Source organism: Falco biarmicus, chromosome 2 (genome assembly GCF_023638135.1).
Source record: "Falco biarmicus isolate bFalBia1 chromosome 2, bFalBia1.pri, whole genome shotgun sequence".
In the NCBI taxonomy this organism is placed as follows: Eukaryota; Metazoa; Chordata; class Aves; order Falconiformes; family Falconidae; genus Falco; species Falco biarmicus.
In genome coordinates, this window is record NC_079289.1 from 58,880,129 (window position 1) to 58,904,727 (window position 24,599).

The 24,599-nt window shown below is 39.0% G+C and overlaps 1 protein-coding gene across 1 annotated transcript in view; it reads left to right on the plus strand.

Annotated features, from left to right (window-relative positions):
- The window catches only part of ITGBL1 (integrin subunit beta like 1), a 149,790-nt gene that overhangs the window by 37,425 nt on the left and 87,766 nt on the right, over positions 1 to 24,599 (plus strand). Inside the window, exon 3 of the mRNA XM_056329620.1 lies at positions 24,353 to 24,499. Within this exon, the coding sequence (XP_056185595.1) occupies positions 24,353 to 24,499 (147 nt within the window). The remainder of the gene's footprint in view (positions 1 to 24,352; positions 24,500 to 24,599) is intronic.

Genomic DNA, 24,599 nt, shown 5'->3' on the forward strand with positions numbered 1-24,599 from the left:
AGCTGGGGCATCAGGCCCAGCCATCATGGGGTTATGAAAGGCCGGTCCAGCCTGACAAAGCTCATCTCCCTCTGTGATGAGGTGACCTGCCTAGTGGCTGAGGGAAAGGCTGTACATGTTGTCTACCTAGAGTCTAGGTGTCCTTAAACTTTTTAACCAGGGGGCCAGCGCGCGGATGCAGTGGCAGGCAGTCATCTGCGGCTGCTTGGTTTCACCCCCCAACCCCGGCGGGGTGTGTGTATTGGGGGGGGTTCTGTAAATACCGGGGGCCGGATTGAGGACCCTGGGGGGCTGTATCCGGCCTGCGGGCCATAGTTGGAGGACCCCTGGCCTAGACTTTAGTAAAGCCTTTGACACCATCTCCCACAGCATTCTCCTGGAGAAACTGGCTGCTCGTGGCTTGGATGGCTACACTCCGCTCTGGATTAAAAGCCGGCTGGCTGGTGGAGCCCAGAGAGTGGTAGTAAATGGAGTTACGTGCACTTGGGGGCCAGTCACAAGTGGTGTTCCCCAGGGCTCAGTACTGGGGCCAGTCCTGCTTAATATCTTTATCCACTATCTGGACGAGAGGATCCAGTGCACCCTCACTAAGTTTGCAGATGATACCAAGTTGGACAGCAGTGTTGATCTGCTTGAGGGCAGGAAGGCTCTGCAGAGGGATCTGGACAGGCTGGACCCAATGGGCCGAGACCAGTTGTATGAAGTTCAACAAGGCTCAGTGCCAGGTCCTGCACTTGGGTCACACCAACCCCACGCAGCACTGCAGGCTTGGGGAAGAGCAGCTGGAAACCCACCTGGTGGGAAAGGGCCTGGGGGTGCTGGTTGACAGCCAGCTGAACATGAGCCAGCAGTGTGCCCAGGTGGCCAAGAAGGCCAACAGCATCCTGGCTTGTGTCAGAAACAGTGTGGCCAGCAGGGCCAGGGCAGTGATTGTCCCCCTGCACTCAGCACTGGTGGGGCTGTGCCTTGAATCCTGTGTTCAGGTTTGGGCCCCTCACTGCAGGAGGGACACTGAGGTGCTGGAGCATGTCCAGAGACGGGCAACGGAGCTGGTGAAGGGTCTGGAGCAGCTGAGAGAACTGGGCTTGTTTACCCTGGAGAAAAGGAGGGTGAGGGGACCTTACCGCTCTCTGGAACTACCTGAAAGGAGGCTGTAGTGAGGTAAGTGTCAGCCTCTTCCTTCAAGTAACTGATGATAAGACAAGGAATTAGCCTCAAGTTGCACCATGGTAAGTTTTGATTGGATATTAGGAAAAGGGTCTTCACTGAAAGGATGTTGAAACGTTGGAACAGGCTGCTCAGGGATCTTGTGGAGTCACCATCCCTAGAGGTATTTAAAAGACATGTAGATGTGGCACTTAGGGGCACATGGTTTAGTGATGGACTTGATTAATGTTGGACTCAATGATCTTAAAGGTCTTTTTCAACCTAAATGATTCTACAGTTCTGTGACTCTATGAGTTTAGCAGCTGTTTAGGGCTTGGTTCAAGTCCTGCTGAAGTAAGAGTAACTGAAAGAAACTGAAATGAAATAAATGTCCTATTAATATTTTTTGTAATCTCAATATAAAAACACTAGGCATTTGAGGATGAAATTCATAGTATGTTGCATTATGCCTATCAATTGAGCATTAGGGAGTCATCCTCATTGATATATGCTTCGTGTACTTTTGGGAGAAGTTGTCCCAGTATGGTTCATAGAACAAGGTAGGATAGATTTTTAAGAATTTTATGTTATTTCATTACTTGGAATAGTAGTGTTGTTACTCAAGTCACCTGTGTATTCCATTCAAAAGTAGAAAATCTGAGAAATGATGGGTAGAGCAGGCTATGTTCCAGAAGGACAGATGGAAACTGGAAGAACTAGGAAGAAATGTGTATGATTTACAGAAGACTGTAGAGAACTTTTTGGAAAAAAATTAACATAAAATCTGTTCCATTCTGCGGTATTTTATTCCTGGGAATACAAATCACTTTCCAGTTGGCTTTTACCTTTCACTTTCTTTTCCCCTCTTATACTGAGTAATGTTGTTGTATGGTTCTCAGCCAAAACAGGAGCAAAGGGCTAGTGGGAAATTGTTCCCTGTTTCAGGCATGTGCTACATGTGTGTCCCTGAAACAGGCAGCATTTCCAATTCAAGCAATTATCCTTGATGTGGAACATCCTGCTAATGGTCAGGCCTAACCAAAGATCAGAAATACATGAGGTTTTGATGGAATTCTGTTTTGGAGAGTGTAGAGGCAGAAAAATTTGTATAAAATGCAAGTTAACAAAATCACATGCCTCTTCCAAGGCTGCCATTCTGTGTGAAAAAGGAAGAGACGATGCTTTGCTTCATATATCCAATCAATCAGTAAAAAAGTATGCATAATAAAAGCCTGTTGTCATTAGTATTTGATCTCTGAATTTTCTTTGGAAGAAAAGCTAGTTTAAGAAAAAACTTTACGAAAGTGAAAGATTGAAAAAGAGAGTGTGCAAAGAAAAAGAACAAACCCCAGTTTGATCTAATTGCCTTCCTTGAAATCTAGTTGCTAGCATTTGATGATTTGTACTTAAAAAAAATACCCACTTCCCATAGCAAAACTGTTTAAAACAGACCTGCTAATTTTCTCTGCTTTTCCTGTTATTGACGTGTGGTGGATGCTTACTTTTCTAATAAATTTTTACTGCATGTTTAAAAAAATTATTTCTACATCTTATGGCAGCATGTACAGCAGTAACCTTTTCTTCACCTTCTGTTTTAGTTATGATCTTGTTCTATCCATCTTGCAATACCTGCCCCAAAGAGTGTATACATTTTTTGTGCTAATTAAGGTATTTACTTTTCTAGGTATATATGTAGCTATATTTTATATATATATGTGTGTGTGTGTGTGTGTGTACATATCTGTATGCGGAAAGGAGCTGTCTCAAAAAGCATTGAGAAAACTGTCAGGCAACTTTTTTGAATTGTACAATGCCAGAAAGCAATGCATAGCATTTGGCTCTTTCATTAAAGTGTCTATATACTGTTCCTTCTTTTCGACGTCCATGGAGATGCATATATAAAAGTGCTAAGTGGGAAATTGTGTACTCTCCCTGCTAGTGTTTATCTTTATTTACATGACCAGCTTTAGTAATATGGGAAATTATTATTTTTATTTCTGTTATAAAACAATATCATGAAGCAGATTTTACTTGAAGAGTAATAAACACTTATGTTTATGATCAATAGACTCTGACTTTATTAATGAATGCTCTTTCTGCTGGTGCTTTCCATAGTGAAGTTTTTTGGTCTCTGCTAGCAACACTATTTTCACCAAGATTTACCTTCTAACTCTCCAATAAATATTTGTACTTGGTTAGCTCCCTACAATACTTCTGTATTACTCATTTTTTACCTTACTGTGTGACTTTAAAAATAATTTTGTTACAGTCTCCTTGGCATCTAGGTATGATAGCATATTGTCTTTTAATTCTAAATATGTGTTTATAAAAGTATTTTTGCTAACGTGTAATGTAACTATTCCTTTGGAAAACCACAGGCATTTGGAACCAATAACCCTAAATAAACCAACAGCCCTTACCCCTTACATGTTTATCTTTAGACGTGTTCGTCTAGGTTTTTCGTCTAAGAGATTATGTACGGTATTTGTGTGCAAGAGATTTTATGACTAGATACATCCTGAGCAGCAGCTATAATTCTTGAATGCTTAGCACCTGAAGCAATTTATGGACCTCTATTGTGTACAGTGGAAATGGAATAAAAACTGGCACTTGTTTCTAGGCAAAGTGTGCCTACCAACATAGCACTTAAAATGTAACTTGCAAAGATCTGGCAGATTAACTAGTAAGAATGCTAAATTGCTTCCAATGCAGTTTGACTGTGATGTAGTTCTAAAATGAATATAAACTTCTTTCTCTAACCAATAATTCATGCCTACAATATGTAAACCCTGCTGCTTCTGTAGGCTGTCAGCTCCATGTGGGAAAAAAAAGCCAACATTTTTGGGGGCTTTTTACTAGGATGTACTAAGCATATCTATAGACCATTGATTTCAGTAGGAATTAAAAAAAATTACAATTGCTTTGTAATGCATGCAATTTGGCTTCTGAAAATTAGCACCTGCATTCAAAGGATATGACACTGGGAGGGGTGCGGATGTAGAAAAAGAATTTAGCTAACATTTTGAGTAGGTTCAGTGTTTGCTTCTGCTCTGTTCCATGCTGTGGACGCTGAAATGAACAAGAAAGGATTATAGGTTTTGAGGATCTGGAGGGGTCTCAGGAAGACATCCTTCAGGGTATTCCTGAAACTACACAAACAAACCAGCAAGTAATCAGTCATTCTAGATGGGAGAAAAGTGTATTTGCATTGGGAGAAAAGTGTATTTGCATGGGAGAATATTGTATATGCATTTGTGTGGGCTGTATAGAAGAAATCAGAAACTGTGATAATTTATATGTTCTGTTTGTCTGATCTTAAAGCCTTTTCAAGAGTTAAAAAAATATCCACTGTGTAATTGGGATTAAACCAAGCAGTGATCATAATGAATTCATTAAGCTACACCTTTTTCAAAAGCGTCACACTTTATTGCAGATACCTTTACTTCAAAATGTTTGTAACAGAGAATGTTTGACTAATCTACATTCAATTAAAGAATAAGACTTCCTGTATTCCACTATGATCTAACTTGGTTTTCTCTTGTGGACTGCTATACTATAGGTATCTACCAAAGATCCCTGTTGTATAAATTTTGTAGCTTTGTAGCTTTGATTGGCAACTGTAATATAAATGAGATTCTGCTTTGCTTAATGATTGTCATTCAGACATTCTTTGTAGTGAACATGAATTTGAACTAATGGCAAGAAAATTAAACATTTCTTCTATTGATTTGTTAATTCTTATTATTATAAAGGCATTTCCTTTAGGGAAATTACATTCTATTCAGGAATTTCTTCTGCAAGGCCAGAATTGATTCTAAATGTGATCACATCTCATCCTTTTGACTGACAATGTTAACACTTTCTGGCAAGATATTTTTTTATACTTTTTTTTTTCTTTTTGTTTGCATTTTCCTCTCCATGTCACTGCTTTCTTTCTCCTTTCACTCCCTTCTCCATTTTGAGTATATGTTTTAAAAACTGTCTATATTTTCTCACCTTTGCTTGTCATTTTCCGTCCTTTGCTTGTTCTGAATCCTTGCTGTAGTCCTGCGGTTTTGTTCCCTGTGGTCCATATTGTAGCCCAGACCTTTCTACTCATCTGTGCCTCCTTTTTCTTTCCTTAGTTTCTTTGTTCACTCCAACAGACTTTTTCATTTCTACTTCGTTTGCTTCCAGGTTCCCTACACATGTTGTATTTAATACTGTCCTCTGCCTACCCCTAAAGCCATAGTTCTTATGCACTTAAAGCAATTCAGACGTTTTTACCCATTTCCTATCCCTTCTGCTCCTCTCCAATACTATGTGATCCCCTTTCAACTTATACTTTTATCTTCCACCACCCCACCCCACCCCCCGCCCTGGGGAGTATTGATTAAGGATATTTACTTAAGGAGAAATATGTTCCTCTTAGATTTTAATATTTTAAGTACCATTTGCAAAGTAGTTGTGTTGATCGGTCATTCACTTACATTTGTTGGTCTAAGCTATCGTTAGTCTTACACTTACCCATATTCATAGGTTTCAGAGTGTTGGCATGAATTTGTTGACCTTGTCTAATCTATCTGTCAAACTGATCTACTTCTTAGAACAACTAACATGCCCATAAGAACCAGACATTATTAATGTCTGTGATAATTGATTTTCCACAGAGTATGAAAGCTAGCTAGGGTTACACATTGGAAAAACTTTGTGAAACAAAGCTATGCTACCAAAAGGCAGAACAGGGGAATATGGAGATGTTTTTGTCTTTCAAGGCACTATTTTAACAATGATTAATTGCATTATTCTTATATTCTGTGAATCTAGTAGGTTCTTTTTACAAGTTAGTTATTTTCTTTTTGTCTTTTCTTAAATTCTGTTAATAACCATTTAATTCTCTGACTAGCCAAGGTCTTGCTGTAACTAGATGGGTTTGTGATTATGTCATGCTTGAAAAGGCATGAATAACCAGCATGAACAGAGGAATTATGAGTGCAATACACGTTGTGTTAGAGCTCCTATTAGTGTGTCTGAGTTAGAAGCAGAAATGCCTTGTTTTTATCTTTGATTGCTGAACTTTCCTTATTGGCTTCTTTTCATTTTTCTAGACTTTCCACCCCCATCCTCCCCCTCAAAATGATTCTAAAGTGTACAAGTAAGAGAAGACCTAGGGGAAAAAAAAAACCAAAACCAAAAAACTTTTCTGTTATCAAGCCAGCTTGGTGAAACTTCTTTAACTGACTCCTTTTTTTCTATTGTCTCCTTTAAAAGGTTCATCATCTTTGTCTCAGATTCAGACTTAGAAGAACAATAAGAGTCTTGTTTACTGAATTCCTAATTTATAGGAGGGGGGGTTTGCTCTTCTTTTTTGGTTTCTTGCCACCAAAGTTCTTCAGAAATTTTTCTTTTGAAAGCTGACAGAGAATCTGTCTTTTGCCTGTCTGTGTGAAAGATTCGTTAACAAAAGCTAACCAACAGCCTTTGTTAGAGCATCCTTCCTTTCTGCTGCTGTGATTGAGCTTTTGAAGATCCCCTGATCATTTCATTAGATGAGAGGACTTCCGTGTCATAAAGCAGAATGATTAGACTTGGGATTGAAACCAGACATGTGAAAAATCAATGTGAGTTTTGCCATTGACTTCAGCAGCCCAGTCTCTTCTGTTTCCTTCTTTGCTTACAGGATTCATTCTGTATGTTGTCTTCCATTCCTTCCCAGCTACCTAATCTAAGAAGGAAGTGCACAGTGCAAAATGTAGGGACAAGACCACTGATTGACATGACCTGAGTGTAAAGACAGAGCCTGTATCACTCTGCCACATGAACACCTTGGGAACATTAGCTAAACTCACTTGTCTTACATGTTTTCCAGTATGTTTTATTCCCTATCTGTAAAGCATGGGTGATTTTTTATTCCCCATGATTTTTGGACATTGTGAATGTAAATGTCTACAAAACACCTAGTAGTAGATTATGTGGCAGTGGAAATATATAAATACCTGAAATTAAAATAATTCAGGACTTCACCTGAAATTATTTGAGAACTTTGAGATTTATTTCGCCCTCTGCTTCATACTTCATCAGGAATGGAAAATGTTGTTCAATTGTTTGGATTGATTTATTTTTTTCCCTAAATTCATTACTTAATCAGTGCTAAATTTAAATGTACATCAAAGAGAATAACATAAAGGGGCTGATTAGTTCAATTATACCACCCACACCTAGAAATAATCTTATTACACTAGGAATCTGAAACAGTGTTTTAAAATCAAAGAAAACAATCTGTTCACCTTTTATCCATTATGTTCTTCTAGTTTCAGATATTTCTGTGATTTATTTCAAACTAAGGAATAAAAATAGCATTCATTTCAGTTTGCCATGAATTGCAGTCTCTGGTATTTTAAAAATGTATAATACTGTGCTGATTACTCTTTGTTTAAAAGGATGGTAATCTGTGCGTACTATCGCAGTTGGAGGCCTGCGATAGTTCCCACCTGCCAGCTATTTTCTCACTGTATCTCTGGGCAAGTAGTTTTTCATTTTGCTTTTTAAGTTATCTGACATAAAGAATAAATAATATAATAATGCCTACTCTGCAAAAGCTGTGCATTACTTTGCCTGCCCCTACATTGTTTGACCATGCCTTTTACAGAAAGGTCTGAGCATATTCACCCACTCAATTCTAGCAATGTACCTGACAAACTTAAGTATAGGAGCCTATCCATCTTCCTGAAATGTTTACATTGGTTTCAGACTCTGCTGTGCAGATCTGTGAGGGGCTATGGATTGTATGTAAAGTTTTCACAGAAGGCAACTGAAGAAATCAGGTTCTAATATATATTAGACAAAATAGATGAGTTTTCTGAAAAGGATAACATGTTAGCTGGAAATATATCTGGGGCTCTGTAGTCTGTAAAGCAAGAATAATGTACATCCTGGTATAGACTTTTTTACTCCGAGAAATAAGCAGGCCTACTTGAGATCTGAATCAAACCAACCCACTTGCTGGAGCCACCTCTCCCTCCCTTTGACTATAGACAAGCTTAGGGTGATCCAGCTTTTAACTTAACCAAGGAGCTCAAGTGCATTCTTTTCCATGGGAAGAATTGAAGGGCCTTGTAAGAATTAATAATACTCAGATACCAGGCTAATCTAAAGTGCTTTTGTAATCCTCTCTAAATGTATATCTGCAGAAAAGTAACAGAGTTTTTTTTCTTCATCTCCTCCCTGTCCTTCTCCCTGCCAGTCTCCCTATTTGCAAAGAAGATGCAATGGTTTGCTAAGGAATCCTGTTTTGAATACTTTACTCCTTCACCGATCATCCTGTTACTCCACTTCCTGAGGTCTCCTGACTGAATCAAGTCACTGGATTTAGAACATTTTCAGAAGCCAGGATGCTATTGATCCAGAGCTGACCTTTTTTGAAGACTGACTGTAGTTGCAATATATTTTAGCCTTCCATCTCTGTTAGGTTAGGGATAAAATTTCCCAAATACCATACAGGATGTTTTGGAAGGTAAAGTCTATTTTAGTTTCAGTAAGAAGCCAGTGCATAACCTGGTAAATTGGCAAGACTGTATTTTGGAGACTGTGATAAAAACAGGGGGTGCTGCAGGAGGTTTGGCTGGACTGTAGAAACTGTCAACCTGAGGCATGTTCTAGGAAACAGGATCCATCTATATTTTGCTGAACTTTAGATTCTTCTTAAAGCTTATAAAGAACCCCACAGTCTCTGAACAGGTTAAAAGTTCACAAATGTTTATTTTTTTCTACAAGCATAGGGAAAAAATTAGAGAGTATTGAGATGATTAATGTTTAAAAAGCAAGGGAAGAAAATCCTAATATGTAGCAGTACAATGGGGGAAGAGTATAGCCAAAATAAATTTCAAGAAGCCTTTATTTAACATTTGGCACTGCTCAAAAGAGTGGATAAATGTGGACACAACTTAATGTGCTCAGAATTATATTTCACTTTTGACCCATGCACTTCATTGGAATGCCAGGGTATGGCCCTCTTATATGTCCTTGGTGGTCAGATATTTTCAAAACTTTCTAAAATGAGATTTTAATGCACCTGTGTCATCCGTCCCTGTGGTCCATCTGTGTCCATCCGTGTTGTCCCCTGTGCCCCTCCCCAATAAAGGGTTATTGAAATTGTATGCAATGCTCAGTTTATTTTTAAATGTTACTGCAAGCTAACACATGCTTGAATACTCTGGTTTTATACAACTCTTCTTTTTGTAATGAGTTTCCCCCTTATACTAACAAAAGTGTTGGGGAGGTTAGTGACTCAATTTCAGGGATTCCCAGCTGGTATTTAACAATTTAAATCTATGCTGTGACAAGCTATGGAACTGTTGTTTCCCATTTATATTTTCTGTGTCAAGTGCACATCTGCATTGTTTTGAAGAGTAAGGAACCTGATTTCCTTCAAGACACAAATCTCAAGGAAACAGTTGATGGTATTTATGAATTTGGCTTAGGGATTCATAAATTACTAGACAACTTCCCTGTTTAATCAAAGGACTGAAAAATATATTTTTTATTTAAATCTGAGGAAACTCATTAACTTTGTTTATGCTTTCTTGTTGAGATGCTGCTGTGCAAAGCACACACACAAAGAATTTATTTTAAACTAAGCTTTTTAACAAAAGCTTTGAAAAAAATGTGCCAAGTACATCCCTTAATTTGCTACATACGTAAAAAGACCATGAAATAAAATTGTCATCCATTCCAATTAAATAACTGTACTTACAATGGTTGTAATTTATGTTTTGTAAAGCATATACACAACTTTGATAACAAATATTAAAAATTAATCTATCATCGATAGATAACACTAAATTTCATTATTTCAGATAAGACAGTACGTCTTCTAGGAGTTGCTTGGTTTGAAAAAAGTCCTTGGATCACCAGTCTGTCATTCCTCAAGCATGGTTACTGAGTAATGATAAGTTTTCATGATACTACTAAATTTCACTGAAGTGTAGTCAATTTGGGAGGCTCGTAGTTGTTTTATGAATGTGTCCCCTTCTCTCCCCATCAGCTCACTATTCGAAGGAGATGTAGCATGAACTTATTAACTTCTGACTCAATGGTGGCTGTATGGTCATCAAAGAGGCTTTGTGCAGTGAGTTGGCTTGAACTGGGCATAGGTTCTCCTGTGTGCAGCTCGTGTACAGATTGTGCCAGGCTTGTCATTTTGACCTTTTGGGCATTGGGTTTACCATGCTGTTGCTGTAAATAATATCTAGGGCTTATTTTTGTACTCTCTGGAGCTGTCTTACCTAGCTGACTTGTTTCATGTAATATTTATGTACTGGCATGTTTACTGTGAGCTTGTTTGAGCACTGCTAACCAGCAAATTGTAGAAGGTCTGGGGTTTTTTGGAGAAGGCTACAGAGAATTATAACCTGTGCTAGAGTTTGTTACGTATCGCAGTAAGAAAGGCACTCCGACTCCATAAGGTATTGTTTAAGATACCTTTTACTGGAAATTACACAAGAAGGAAGAAGGGGACAGCACAGATAATCTTATGTCTCTTCAGAGGCTGACAACATTCAGTTGTGCAGCATCAGATGGACCTCTAATCAGGGCACAGCAGGCTGCCTGGATCCTCTCTGTGCTGAGGTTCACCAGCGTTACAGCCTTCAGACCTCTTACAGGATTTTCGTAGAAGTGACACTGTGGGTCATTTTGACTGTCAAGCAAAAGGATGTTCACAGGAGAACTTTAAGACACTCAGGCGGCACACTGGCCAGGCACTGCGGGTGAGCCTGGCCACATATTTCCTATGTGGCAAATCGAATGTTGCTACTGCTAATCTGGGCTCACCCTGTCCTGAAAGTAAAGTCCATGGCATCAGTCTGTGCTCTATTTAGTCTGCAGTACCAGCTGCACTCATTTTGAATGTGTAATGTGTATAACATAATTTTACCCCTAAATAACTTTCTGGTTATTTTTTTTTTCCATTGAGCTGATACACTGGTAACTTTTGAAGTTAGTTTATACTTAACTGGATATATTTTAGCCATATGATCTTTAGCTAACTCTTCAGTTTAGTAACTAAGCTTTTAAGGTTTAGCTACAAATGTCCCATTAATGCTCTCTTCCTTCAGTACCCAGTGATAAACTAAAAGCAGCACTTCCCACAAAATGTCTTCTAGGATCAAGGGTTTAGAAACCCTGACCTCATTGCAGTGAGTGCTTGCTGATGTTACATGGACAATTCCCTCAGCAGGCGGTTTGCACTCTCTGCGACAGCTCTGTCTTGAAGAAATGTGAGGAGCACCGGGGCAGCCCCAGCCATCAGCCCTGGGCACCTCCCTGAGGATGAGCTGGATGCGGGCCCGACGGTGGGCCCGGCTCAGGGGGCACATGGCCCGGCGGGGCAGGGCTGCGGGGAGCTGGGGTGGGGGGACATGGCCCGGCGGGGCAGGGCTGCGGGGAGCTGGGGTGGGGGGACATGGCCCGGCGGGGCAGGGCTGCGGGGAGCTGGGGTGGGGGGACATGGCCCGGCGGGGCAGGGCTGCGGGGAGCTGGGGTGGGGGGACATGGCCCGGCGGGGCAGGGCTGCGGGGAGCTGGGGTGGGGGGGACATGGCCCAGCGGGGCAGGGCTGCGGGGAGCTGGGGTGCAGGGCACATGGCCAGGTGGGGCAGGGCTGCGGGGAGCTGGGGTGGGGGGACATGGCCCAGCAGGGCAGGGCTGCGGGGAGCTGGGGTGGGGGGACATGGCCAGGTGGGGCAGGGCTGCGGGGAGCTGGGGTGGGGGGACATGGCCCAGCAGGGCAGGGCTGCGGGGAGCTGGGGTGCAGGACACATGGCCAGGTGGGGCAGGGCTGCGGGGAGCTGGGGTGGGGGGACATGGCCCGGCAGGGCAGGGCTGCGGGGAGCTGGGGTGGGGGGACATGGCCAGGTGGGGCAGGGCTGCGGGGAGCTGGAGACCGGGGCCTGCTGCAGTATTGACAGGGCAGGGGTCTGACAGGCCAGGTGACTGACATGGGGACCTGGGCCATGGGCAGGGTGGAGGCAGCCCTGGGAGGCTGGGCATGGACAGGGAGGGCTGCTGGTGCCCTCAGGGCCCTGTCAGGCTCACAAAACTGCTGAAGGAAATAAAAACATTGCAGGGGAGGAGAACCCAGAGGCTTTTACTGTATGCATGGTTACCAATGCTTGACCAGAGCAGACTCTCAAAGCTCTACAGGACACTGGAAAGGGAAGCATGGCATTTGACTAGGTGAATAGAGGCAATATCCGTAGCACCACCACCTGGCTGCAGCTCTGTAGACCAGCACATTGGCACTGCTGGCAGAGGGGATAGCAGGGAATTTTTGAACGAAACAGGATTTAACTGGAAACCTTACTTTTGTTGAATCCAAAAGGAAAAAGCTTCCCTCAAAGTGCTTTTCAAAGAGCTTTGTGAAAGAGCTTTTCTCAAATGATAACCACCAAATGTTAGATTTTCAGGTCACCACCATCGATATCTGAGACCAGAAGCATTAGGAGTCCTTTGTCTTTGGGACTAACATCCACAGATGGAAACCTTGAGAGCTCCTATCCAAACACAGCTTCCAAGGTTTCCAGACTTATTGGCAGACAGCTGAAGAGGTGAAACTGTGGACGTCCACAGGTTTTCATGGGCTCCTTTCCCATGCCCATGGGAGTCTAGAAGTCCTTTGATGGTTTGACTTAAATGAAGCAGCTGTGGGGCAGGCCTTTGGAGGGTGCAGTTGTTAAGAAAATTATATGCTGCTTTTTTTGAAAATAAAAACCCTGCAGCATTTGTGGGTCTTTTTGAGATAGTGGTGGTGAAGTCAAGCGTCAACTCACAGGCAGTCAGGAATTGTCCTTCAGTCACTTTTGGAGCATCACTTTTGGGCTTATGGAGCCCAAAGGTCATGTGCAACCACAAACCATGGAAGGAGCCAGCGAAGGGTATCTGGGGCAGCATTTGCTAGTGAACCCCGAGCATACACCAAACTGGCTGAGACTCAGGAAACAGGGTTGTGCTGGTTTTGGCTGGGAGAGTTAATTTTCTTCATAGTAGCTGGTACAGGCGATGTTTTGATTCTTAATGAAAACAGTGTTGATAATGCAGAGATGTTTTTGTTACTGCAAAGCAGCACTTGCGCAGCATTTAGGCCTTTTCTGCTCCTCACCCCACCCCTCCAGTGAGCAGGCTGTGGGCGACAAGGAGCTGGGAGGGGACACAGCCAGGACAACTGGTCCCAACTGACCCAAGGGGTATCCCATACCATATAATGTCATGCTCTGCATATAAAGCTGGGGGAAGAAGGAGGAGGAGGGCATGTTTGGAGTGATGGGATTTGTCTTCCCAAGTAACTTACATGTGATGGAGTCCGGCTTTACTGGAGGTGGCTGAACCTCTGATGGGAAGTGCTGAATTAATTCCTTGTTTTGCTTTGCTTGCATGCGCAGCTTTTGCTTTAGCTATTAAAATGCCTTTATCTCAACCTACGGGTCTTCTCACTTTTACCCTTCCTATTCTCTTGCCCACTCCTACACAGGGGGAGCGAGTGAGTGGCTGTGTGGGGCTGATCTGCCAGCTGGGGTTAACCATGACAGTCCTAACAACAGCCATTTCAGCTCTTGAGCATAGTAATATAAACATGAACTCACTGGGTTTGTAAATCATTCTTTTCCACAAGAAAAGTTTTTAGAGTGTCTACAAGTTTTGTTGTCTACATACATAGCTAAATATGTGAAGCTTTGTATTTTTTTCCTTCTCTGCAAGTTATTTCATGAAAAGGAATTGTTCATGTCTCAGCTATAATTTTGTTTGATGTGTGCAGTATCTGTACACAAGTCTGCATTGGAAAAGCAACATATTGAAAAGCGGCCTTCTAGAGAAGCCAAGGAATACTTGCTCTGTGTATTAAAAGATCTTCCTACTTAAAAGTTGATTATTTTTGTTCTTCAAAAAAATGAGAAACCATTTGGTTAAAAATAAGTAAGGAATCTTTCACAGAACCACTGAATTATTAATGGAAACCTTGAGTCTAGACTGTTTTGATGGATAAAACTAATTTCTCTCTGTCTCCCTGAGATATTTATATCATCTGTCTAAACAGCATGAATCACATTTAAAATTATATCAACTTGTGCCACCTCAGGGGTAACAAACTGGAGCTGATTCAACTGAGTGTTGCTTTCCTTGATTTTAATTATTCACGGTATCTAATTGATTTTTATTACAACTGACTTTGTTCACTTTACAGGGAATTTGAATTCATAGCCAAGGGGGGGAGAAAGGAAATGCTACTAATTACCAGTATAATTTCTTCCCTTATATTTTGTACCTTTTTAATACAGGTAGAGGAAAAATGCATATTGTCTTTGATTTTTAAAGTATGTGTATGTACATAGACACAAACTTATTTATACTAATTACACATATGCAGTAATAAAACATGCAGTTTTTTACATATATAAATGTGGGGCTTATGTACTCTTCATGTAAGAGACTTCAGCTATGAAAAAAAATTTGGCCTCAGAGTACTGTCTATTACATAAAAGTGCTAAAACCTTGTGTTGCCAGTGGAAAGAATGAAAACATGAAATTTTCATGTCTTGCACATTATTTTTTCTAAATATTAACCCAAAAAAGATTTCAGAATTTGCCATGAGATGAACTTCCAAAACAATGTTTTAAGTCAACTCAAACCTTTTGATTTTAAAAAAGAAATATTCCATATTATACAATTTTCATTTGTTTGCTGAAAAGCTTGGTTTCTAATGCCTTCTTTGGAGTTTAAGCAGAAGCAGGATGGAGGTGTAGAAAGGGCTACACAACCACAATACCTGATACACAAAGTTGTGTGCAGAGAAATTTTAAGAGCACGGGAGACAATCTCACCTACATCTGTTTCTTGCTGTGACTGATCTTCAGTACTTCATAGAACACTGAGAGAGAAAAAAAATTTAAAAAATTAAGGTGATGGACCATGTAACAGAGTAAAAGTCCTCCCTGACCTCTTTCAGAAATTGTTGTTCTGAAGTTCTGAAATACAGAATTAGTGTGTATTAAAACCAACCTATGACCAGTATGTGTCATTAAAGTCTTTTATAAGCATTACTGTAATTTAAATTCTAGTCTTGGCAGTGGAATTGCAATTGACAGTAAATGTAGTTTTAAATTTCAAGACTAAGTAAAATCATGTACGATGACTTCTTTAGATAGAGGAAGATAACTGTAGTTTCAGCAGTGAAGAGTATTTCTTTTATTCCCCTCCCACCCCCCCCCACCCCCCAACTTAAAGAAATTAAGTAAAAATTTTAATTCTTTAAACAAGGTCTGATGTTTTTATCTTCCTGAAATAGTTTTCTATCAATATTCTTTAATTAGTTTTAATGTCTATAATACCTTCTGGGGGCCACATTTTGATTTTTTTTTAATTTCAGTTTAATTTTTTAGTCTATTTCCATTTCTAAAGATACTGATTTTAATGCATTGTTTGATCTGATCCATACTTTCTTATTTCTGTTAGTGAAATAACAATTTGTATCCAATGAGACCACATTACTTACAGATCATGTATGATGCTTACACAAACTTTGTTTTCTTAAATTCTGCAAATCTCCAAATTTTGTGACTACTTTAAAATAAACTCATTCGCTTTACTTTAGAATCAAACTCAGGATATGTTTAGAAGATTTTGAAACTATGTTATTCACATTGACTCAAGTGATGCAGAATGCACCAAAGTATTAAGTTCCTTAGGTCAACATGAAACAAAAGAGGTTATTGCCTGAAGTAGTATTGCAGAGCATGTATAACAGAAATATACATTACACTTAGTTGATTTATAACCTGAAAATTAGATAACATCAGTAGTCACACCCACCACTGGCATATTTTTTTACATTTTAATGTGGGTTCTGATTGATTTTTTCTCTTTAGAACACTATTGAGTATTTGTTTACTAAAACATGTGGTAAACAATCCCTGCAACATGTAGCACAAGTGCAATAGGATTTTGGGTGTGTGTGTGTGTGTGTGTGTTTTGGTTTGGTTTTGGTGTTGGTTTTTTTTTTGCTTTATCTACTAGAGGGCTTTTCCTTAAGAAGTATATACAGGAGTTTGGCTTGTTTTTATCCATACCTCTGTTTGAGTTATGATTTAACACCATGTGATGGTTTTGTTGTTAAAGTCCATCCAGTAATAACTAAATCACGATTATTTGTCACCACTTCTTGTTTTAATTCTGAAAATCCATTTCAGATGGACTTAGAGGAGTGGGAGAATCCAGTCACTGAAGAGTGCTGAGAGACAAACCATGTAATAGATCCTGTGTGCTCTTGTCACAGTGACTCAGTCACTCTCTCAAGATGCCTAAATGCTAGTGCTGAATGTTTGTATCTGTTGTTCTGGGATACTTCAAGGTCTGGATACTCTAAATAAACACAGAGAAATGGGCTTAATGTAAGAACATCTAAGTTGGTTTTTTTTTTAGTTTTTAATAACCTTTTGAGAAATAAATAAGATTAAGTTTCTTTTCCTCCCTAAAGGCCTCTGGACTTACTCTGTTGCTTTGAAAATCTCTGATGCAGTTCTTATTAGGGCTGTGTTTTGTTGATAAAGGGGCTTCAGTGGCAAATTTAGCTGGAAATGTTCTACTACCATTAAGCAGCTGTTTTCTCTCAAATTTCCCCCCCCCCGTTTTTTTTTTTTTGAGGTCTTTCTAAATTCAGAACTGTCCCTTTAAACAATCTCTAGTTTAGCCTCATAGTATCAGCATAGAGAGAGAAGGAAGTAATTGTGATGTGAAGGAAGAGCCAGTATTTTTGTGAAAACCCCAGCATTGCTGAACCTAATTTCAGTAGGGACAAAATCCCTAGGGTATGCTATAGGCTCTAGATGTCTGGCTTTCATCGGAAGTAACACAGCATAAACAACCAAGTCTCCAACCTTAAAGAGAGATTCATTTCAAGCATACTGACATAGAAAAAAAGGTAATAATACCAACTTTTCAGAAACCACAAGTTTTTCAGAAACTGCAACTCCAACAGTTCTGAAAAAGATTCAGAAATATGCTTCAACTAAATGCAAGGCATAGTTATTGCGAATCTCAAATGCAGCTAAACAGAATAGGCCATTTTGCTAATCTTACCCTCGTGTAATCTGAAATACTTTCACTAGCTTTACATTTGTATAATGTAACAGAACCTGCTTCATTAGCTGCAGGAAAGCAAGTCCTGCAGTTGGAAAGAACTATTACAAACATCTTCACTGTGCTGGTCTAGGTTGAAAGGGTAGAACAACGCTTTAATTTTTACTTTCCCCAAATTTTCAACTCTTATAACCCAATTATCCTAGCTAACATCCCAATTTAAAGAGGGAATCCATAATAACGAATTCTTCATATTTCTTCACCTATTTCATGAAGTGTTTTTTAGATTTGAAAAGTACTTCATGAATCACTCAGTGGTTGCTAAAAATGAATAGTAATGAGCCCAATTCAATTATCATACCAGCTGCTGATTTCCTTCTGATGGCTGACTTTATGCTATAGAGAGGAATTCTTATGCTAATTCTCACCTGTCTGTAGCAAATTGATTCCATTCCCATTTTAAAATGAGGACTGCCCTCAGTTGTGTTCTTACATAGAATAATTGGGGTTTAGTTATCAAAAATAAGTGACAGTGAGGACATCTGAGTGTATTTTAATGTCTGGTCAAACAGCCTGGATCTTTGTACTCCAATAAGAGACTTAGTTTGCAGTGAGAGTTACTGTGCTATAACTAATGCTGCACAAACACATTCACAGGTATTTTACCAAAGGCAGTATCTCCAATCGTGTTGACTTAAGGAGCCAAGAATTTTTTAAGAGCTTGGTCCTTTCAGTTTAACAAGCATATGATTATAGTTTCACAATTGCCCCTAGACAGGGAGTGCTCTTTTCACCTTACTGAGAAAAAGGGTGAATGTAATTTCAAAGATACTTTACCTTGTTGGTTTGTGGGTTTTTTTTGGTGTGTGTTTGTTTTTCAAACTAGCTATCCTTCATCATGCATAACATCTGAAAGCTCTCAAACCCCAAGAAATTTGTCCTTACCAAAAATTCTCTGACAAAGTTCATTTTCAGCTTTATAAAGAAGATAATTTGAGCTCATTTCTTGGAGCCTTGGTGTTGTTGTCCTGTGCCAGAGATTATCCAGAAAATGGAAGATCCAAGAGTTGAATGCCGTCACCCTTCTGTCAGTTTGAGCTCTTAACCTCAAGATCAGTCTTTTCTTATTTTTCTTTTCTGCTAAGTGTTTTGAAGGTCTGCATTTTTATGTCCCACCATTGCACAGTAGAAAAGATAATTACAACACATAGACATGCATATATATATTCACGCACGCTCTTAGTAGGTAATAAACCAAGTCATTTGTTTTGACTGTTTGCATTGCCTATGGAATGTTTAACCACTAGGATGTAGCAGAGCTTTCAGCCATAGTGAACATTAGTATGAAACAAAAAAATCAGCCAAAACTGCTATGAAGTGAAGAGAATCTTTTCCAGTGGGAAGCACAGAAATAGGAATAGCACTGCTCAGTGCTACAATTTCTGTAGGCACATAGAGATGGAAGCAATGTTCAAATTCAGTTTCTGGTTTACCCAATAATTACGTAATATAATTGTTTTCATAAAGTGATGGAGTTTAACCTATATTTAAGCTGATATCCTCCTTTTATATTCAAAGTGCTTCAGAATATTTTAAACCTGACATAGGTTATTGTGTAGATCAGTGAAGCAAAAGAAAATAAATGAATGAATCCTTATTTGCATGTATACATGTCTAGTGATACACCAAAGTTCCACCAGTTAAGTGTGTGTATCCTATTCAATCATTGTATGCTTTCCAGTAGTTTAGTGAAGAAAGGCAGCCAACCTCTGAGGACTATTCAGCCTACACAGGACCTGAGTCACTCTGCGGAAGTGCCTGTCTCTCTTGATGGATTACAGCTGGATCACAGTGAAATCAGGCTTCCAAGTTGGTCCTTTGAATACATACAGTTCAGATGTGGATTCAGAACTTTTGTCAGAGATTTTACCTTTATGTCTTTACTCTTGGACATGCAAGAGTATGCAAAGGTATGCAAACATTTAGTAGAAAAATAATTTGTAGAATGCCCTTAGAATCATGAGATGTTTTAGTTCCTAGCCTATTGCAACTTTGCAAGTAACTAAAATTCTTCAGGTGTTTTCCCTGCAAAACTTGACTCATTCTCTGGAGTTTTAGAGACCGAATGGTAATTTTCCAGCATAAATTTGACTCATGACCATTTTACATACGTTGTGTGTAGCATTTCAAATGCAGGTTTACTGCCATTTTTCTGTTCCTACTGATATATCTTCAACGGGTACTGTAGATGAACTGTAGAGGAATTGTAGAGGAATGAAGGCAGGTTAAATAACATTGATAATATACAGCTGTGGGCTGGCTGCAGGGGTGGCAGGTTGGGTGACGTGGATAATGTGCAGCTGTGGCTGGTTCCTGCTAAGTAAATAGCTCTAAGGGGTATGGAAGAGGGGTACTGAATGAAGAGAGACCTGGGAAAAAGCAGAGGGAGGAGAGAGAGAGTGCCCTGGATGTAGGGGAGAGAAGGAGAGGTCCCAGGAAAAGAAGGGTGCCTGGATGAGGAGAGGCTGGCTGGAAGAGGAGCCTGGAGAAGGAAGAATCTGGATGCAGCAGAGACAAGAAGCAGGGTGGACTGGCCTGAGGAGGATGAAGAAACAGCATGGACAGCAGATGAACTTTTGAAACCTTGTGGGGGATTGGTGGCTGTACTGGGGCAAGGTGCGGGAGCTACTTATTGAAGTTATCTGGTATGGGGTGGTAAAAGCCTTGTTGCAGCTGCCTAGTTTTGATAGTGCTGTGACAGGGTACAGCTCAGACTCTTTTCAGCTAAAGACTTAGTCACACTATCTTTCCAGGGCTGACATACGTATACGTACATTCAGGCTATTTTTTCCAGCTAGGGAGGCCATAGCCTATGGCATGCTTTTCTTGCCCCTGGTGTGTGACCCTGTGCTTTGTATTTCTACTTTCAATCCACTTTTATTACTTCAGTCCTTCAGACGGTTAGTCTTCTGTATTTTCCATCTTCACCTTTCTACTGAGGGCTTATGGGTTTGCATCACTGGGAAATGTTAGCGTACTCTGAATTTTTGTATCAGTAAAACACATTTGCTTCCAAAAGCTTCCTTTGAAACACCACCAGTAATCATCTATCCCAATAATATCCCTTTTGGTCCTAATGTTTTTTTCCTTCCCTTAAACCAAGCTGTGATTCTTTTACATTTCTGGAGTACCTTATCCAGATTTTTTTTTCTTCTAAGTGACATGTTATGCAATATATATGATCATATTAACTGGATTTCCTGTGTTCCTTTTCTTAAAATTCTGGTTATCTTATGAAGATAGATGCCAGGTTAATTTGGCATAATGATAGTATTATTTTGGGATAAAGCTGTTATTCATTATATTCCATTTTTCATTACCTCACTGTCTCTAGCTATACAATGTTTCATAATTTGTTTCAAATCCTTGCACATCTTATGAGGTCAGGGCCACTTGTTTTTATGTTGCCTGGATCATGTACATCCCTTTTTCTTAAAGGAAAAAAAGTTAGCTTGCTTATTTTTCAGGTATTTGATTGCCCGCTTGATAGATTCATTAAAAGTCTTTGTTATTAAAGTGGCCTTCCATGCACAAGTATTTTGAGTGGAGATTATGGGGCCTCGCCCTCCTAGTCTAGACACTTCCTTAAAAACAGTTTTATGTCTTTGTTTTGTTCTCATCTTAGATGAGTAATTTTCATTTCCACAGCCTGTATCATTAGCCACACTGCATTTGCCACTGTAGTCAACATCCACATAGTAATTTTATTTTGGACTGTCTGTAAAATATCTTTAGTCTTAACTGCTCTTTGCTGCTTGGTGAAGCCACTCATTTTCCTGTTTTCGTTTTATATGGATGATGAAAGTACATTTTGGTACTTGTAATTATGCAAGATCTGACCCTGCCTAACATTTTCTATTCTCACTTTCTCCTTATATTTTCTGACATCTGACAGTTTTCCTTGCATATTAGTTTCATTTTCCACCCTACAAGGTTTTTGCAGACTCCACATACACTCTCTGAGGTGACTGCTCATCTAGTTGGAAATGGAGCCCTTTGTTATAAAAGGTTTTTCGACGTGTTTGAAGTGGTATGTTTTTCACAGCCCACTGCCGCAAGTCATAATCTTAAACAAATTCTAGCACTTCCTTGAGTCACATTATGTCCCTTATTTTCTGGGTTTTTTTAAAGTTAATTTCTGATTTATTTATGTTTAGCATTTATTCATGTTACAGACATTTAAAACAAAATTGAATGTGTTATCATTTACTCTGAGGTACAGCTTTCCTGACCAACTATTTAGTACGGTCTTGTAGCTCACTCTTATGTGATGTGTCACATCCTCAGATATCTGGGGCTACCCCTTATGGGAAGAATTTATTTTCTGAGAAGTTACAATATCACCTCACAGTTTTCATAGTTCTATTTACTCCTTAGTTAGTATTTTATAATATATAATTTCTGAATAATAAAGACATTTATATACAACAAAAGGGATCCTACACAAACCTTTCTGAAAGGAATCTGAAACCAATTAGAAAGTTTCGTACTCTAATCTTCTTACACCTTATCACATACTTGGTTTGTAGTTCATCATATCACTATTTTTACCATGAGATTGCTACATGTGAATGTGGGAAGTAAACAAGAGGAGAATTGTATGTCAGACTGACTTGTGGATCTACTGCATCATCTGTGTGACAGAGAAGATACAGTGAGTTATACAAGCTATCACAGGCAGTTTTATGGCCTTCTACACTTCAATATAGTCCTCTCACCAAAATTTTTGGTCAGAATATTGCCATTGCTTTACAATTAAAAAAATATTAAATTGGCAAAATTAGGATACTTTAAGGGTGTGATCAAGGTTAAAATCATTCGTATACTCTTAAAAATCATATTAGTTAAGTACCTTACAGTTCCTTTCAGTTGCATGCAAGAGATCTTCCGTTATTTCTCTGTTTAATTCAGCTAATTTCATTTTTTTGTGTTTTCTTGTAAAATAAAGCCAAGAAACTACTCTGTATAACTGCCTTCATGGAAATCTTTTACTCACTTTCTTTAATCAGGCTGTATGAATGATAAGTGAAATTATTTTTGTCCTTCATGCACCGTATGTTAGATTAGTGCATCTCTGAGAGAGTTTAGTGCTGCTGGACCATCAGTACTAACGAGCAGTGGCTTCTGCCTTACTCTGTCATTTAGACATGGGAGTGGGAAAGTCAGTCCTCCTTTTATTAGAGCATCTTTTCTTCTCCACTAGATGTCAAACTGTTAAATCACAAGAGTGCCTAACATGGAGAATGCACAGTCATTGTGATAAGCAATTCCTGAAAGAAAGGGAAAATATAGGCAGATAGTTATGTATTGTCTTTAGGTTTTTTAAGCTACCCTATGGCTTATCACCATTTTCCAGAATGGCTTATGCTGTCACCTGTCAGTGAAACTGAGTAATCACAAGAGGTTTTTTAAATTTATTTTTATTATATATCCTTGTTCTGGTTTTAATTTTTAGTATATATTATATTTTTATTATATATTTTTATCCTACTTTTTTTTTTGTCCTTTACCAACAGAAAGTTATTCAGCAATTTTTAATGTGGTAGCTCCTGTTTTAAAACAAGAAATGACGTGATTATCTCATATATTTTTGAACTTTTTTTTTTTTTCAGCTGTTGAACTGTACCTTGTCTTAGGACCATCTTGGAAGGCAAACAAAATTTTATTGAGCTGCAAAAGATACTCCTTTTTCTCATTAGAATTTTCTATTTACAATAGTTACTTAAATTCCTTTTTATTGGCAGAAGACTGGGTGTGTATTATCAGGCAGTTGACTCTAACTGCAAGCAATAGATGCATTTAAAATAGACTGCAATAAGATTCTATTTTTGAGATTTAGTGATTGGAAGGGAATCTTTTTCTGTCAATCAGATATACAAATGGTATTTATTTTAAAATTGAATATTCTAGTTTGAAAGATTTGCAATTTTTTTCACATTTACTACCTAGAATTGTAAATGAATGCTGAAGAACTAAGTGATGGAAATTTGCACCTGGAATTTAATGGGGAACATGACACTTAATGTACAACATGGTATAAATTGTCAGTTAATCTGCATGTTTGGGTATTTTTCAAGAAAACTATAGAATTTTTAAAAACAAACTTTCATTACTTTTATACTTCATGCTATCAGATATATTACAAATATATACACAAATAGTGCGTATATGTATACACACAGAGATATATTACATGTATATTAAAAATTTTAAGCAATGTATTATACAACCAACAGAAGGTTGAATATATATGTCCTAATAGATTGAGCACCTGCATTGGTTCTTTAAGACACTTCACACATGGCAAATAATCGTAAGTAAATATAGTCCCGTGAGTATCAAAATATACTACGTTGTCAATATTGTGTCAACATTTAAAGACAAAATTCAGTTTTGCAAGCAGGAGCCAAATAGAGTTTAAGTATGTGGGAGAGGGCTGGAGGAACCTGTAGCCAGAGCAGGCTTCAGCAAGAAGGATTTGCACCTCCCAGCAGAGGTAGGAGCTGCAGCTGTTGTTGCATGAGGGAAATACTGCTTGCTGCTGTAGCTGGCCATCTCCACGTTCCTTTTCATGGGTTGTACCATAATAGCTAATCCTATATGCATTATATCCTCAGGCTACAGTTTCTAGCAGTTCTTTGCCTACAGCTGGCAAGGAGGTCGATGGAACCTGTGCACTTGGAGTTTTGTTAATAATAATTAACAGTAGACAAATATTGGTATGAGAAAGAGGTGAAAGTAGTAAGAAAGCCCGTTGTTTATACAGGATGTTTTCTGTATTCCTTAAAATAAGAACTCATATATAGACTTACCAAAATTACATACGTTAGATTTCAGTCATAATGATTTCAGATGTCTCCTTATGTTTAAGGGCATATTTATTCACTTCTATTTTTATTGCGTGAGCTACGTTAAGTGAATCTGTTGATCATGTTCATTTAAAACTATAATTGATGGAATCTATTTTAAAAGCTGGATTAGAAAATATCACTTTCTGAATGAAAAAAGGACTTGACACACTCTTTCCTTCCATTGCTAGGCCATGGGAAGTGTGACTGTGGGAAGTGCAAATGTGATGAAGGCTGGTATGGTGAAGCTTGTCAGTATCCAACTACTTGCAATCTTACACGGAAGAAAAGCAATGAAATGTGCAAGAATTCTCAAGATATCATCTGTTCTGGTGCAGGTAAGGTGTCTTTTGTTGCTTTAGAAGGCTTGATGTTCTCCCTGTGTTGAGAATCACTGTAATTTCTTTTCTAATTAGGAATTTTGTAGACTGTTTCAAG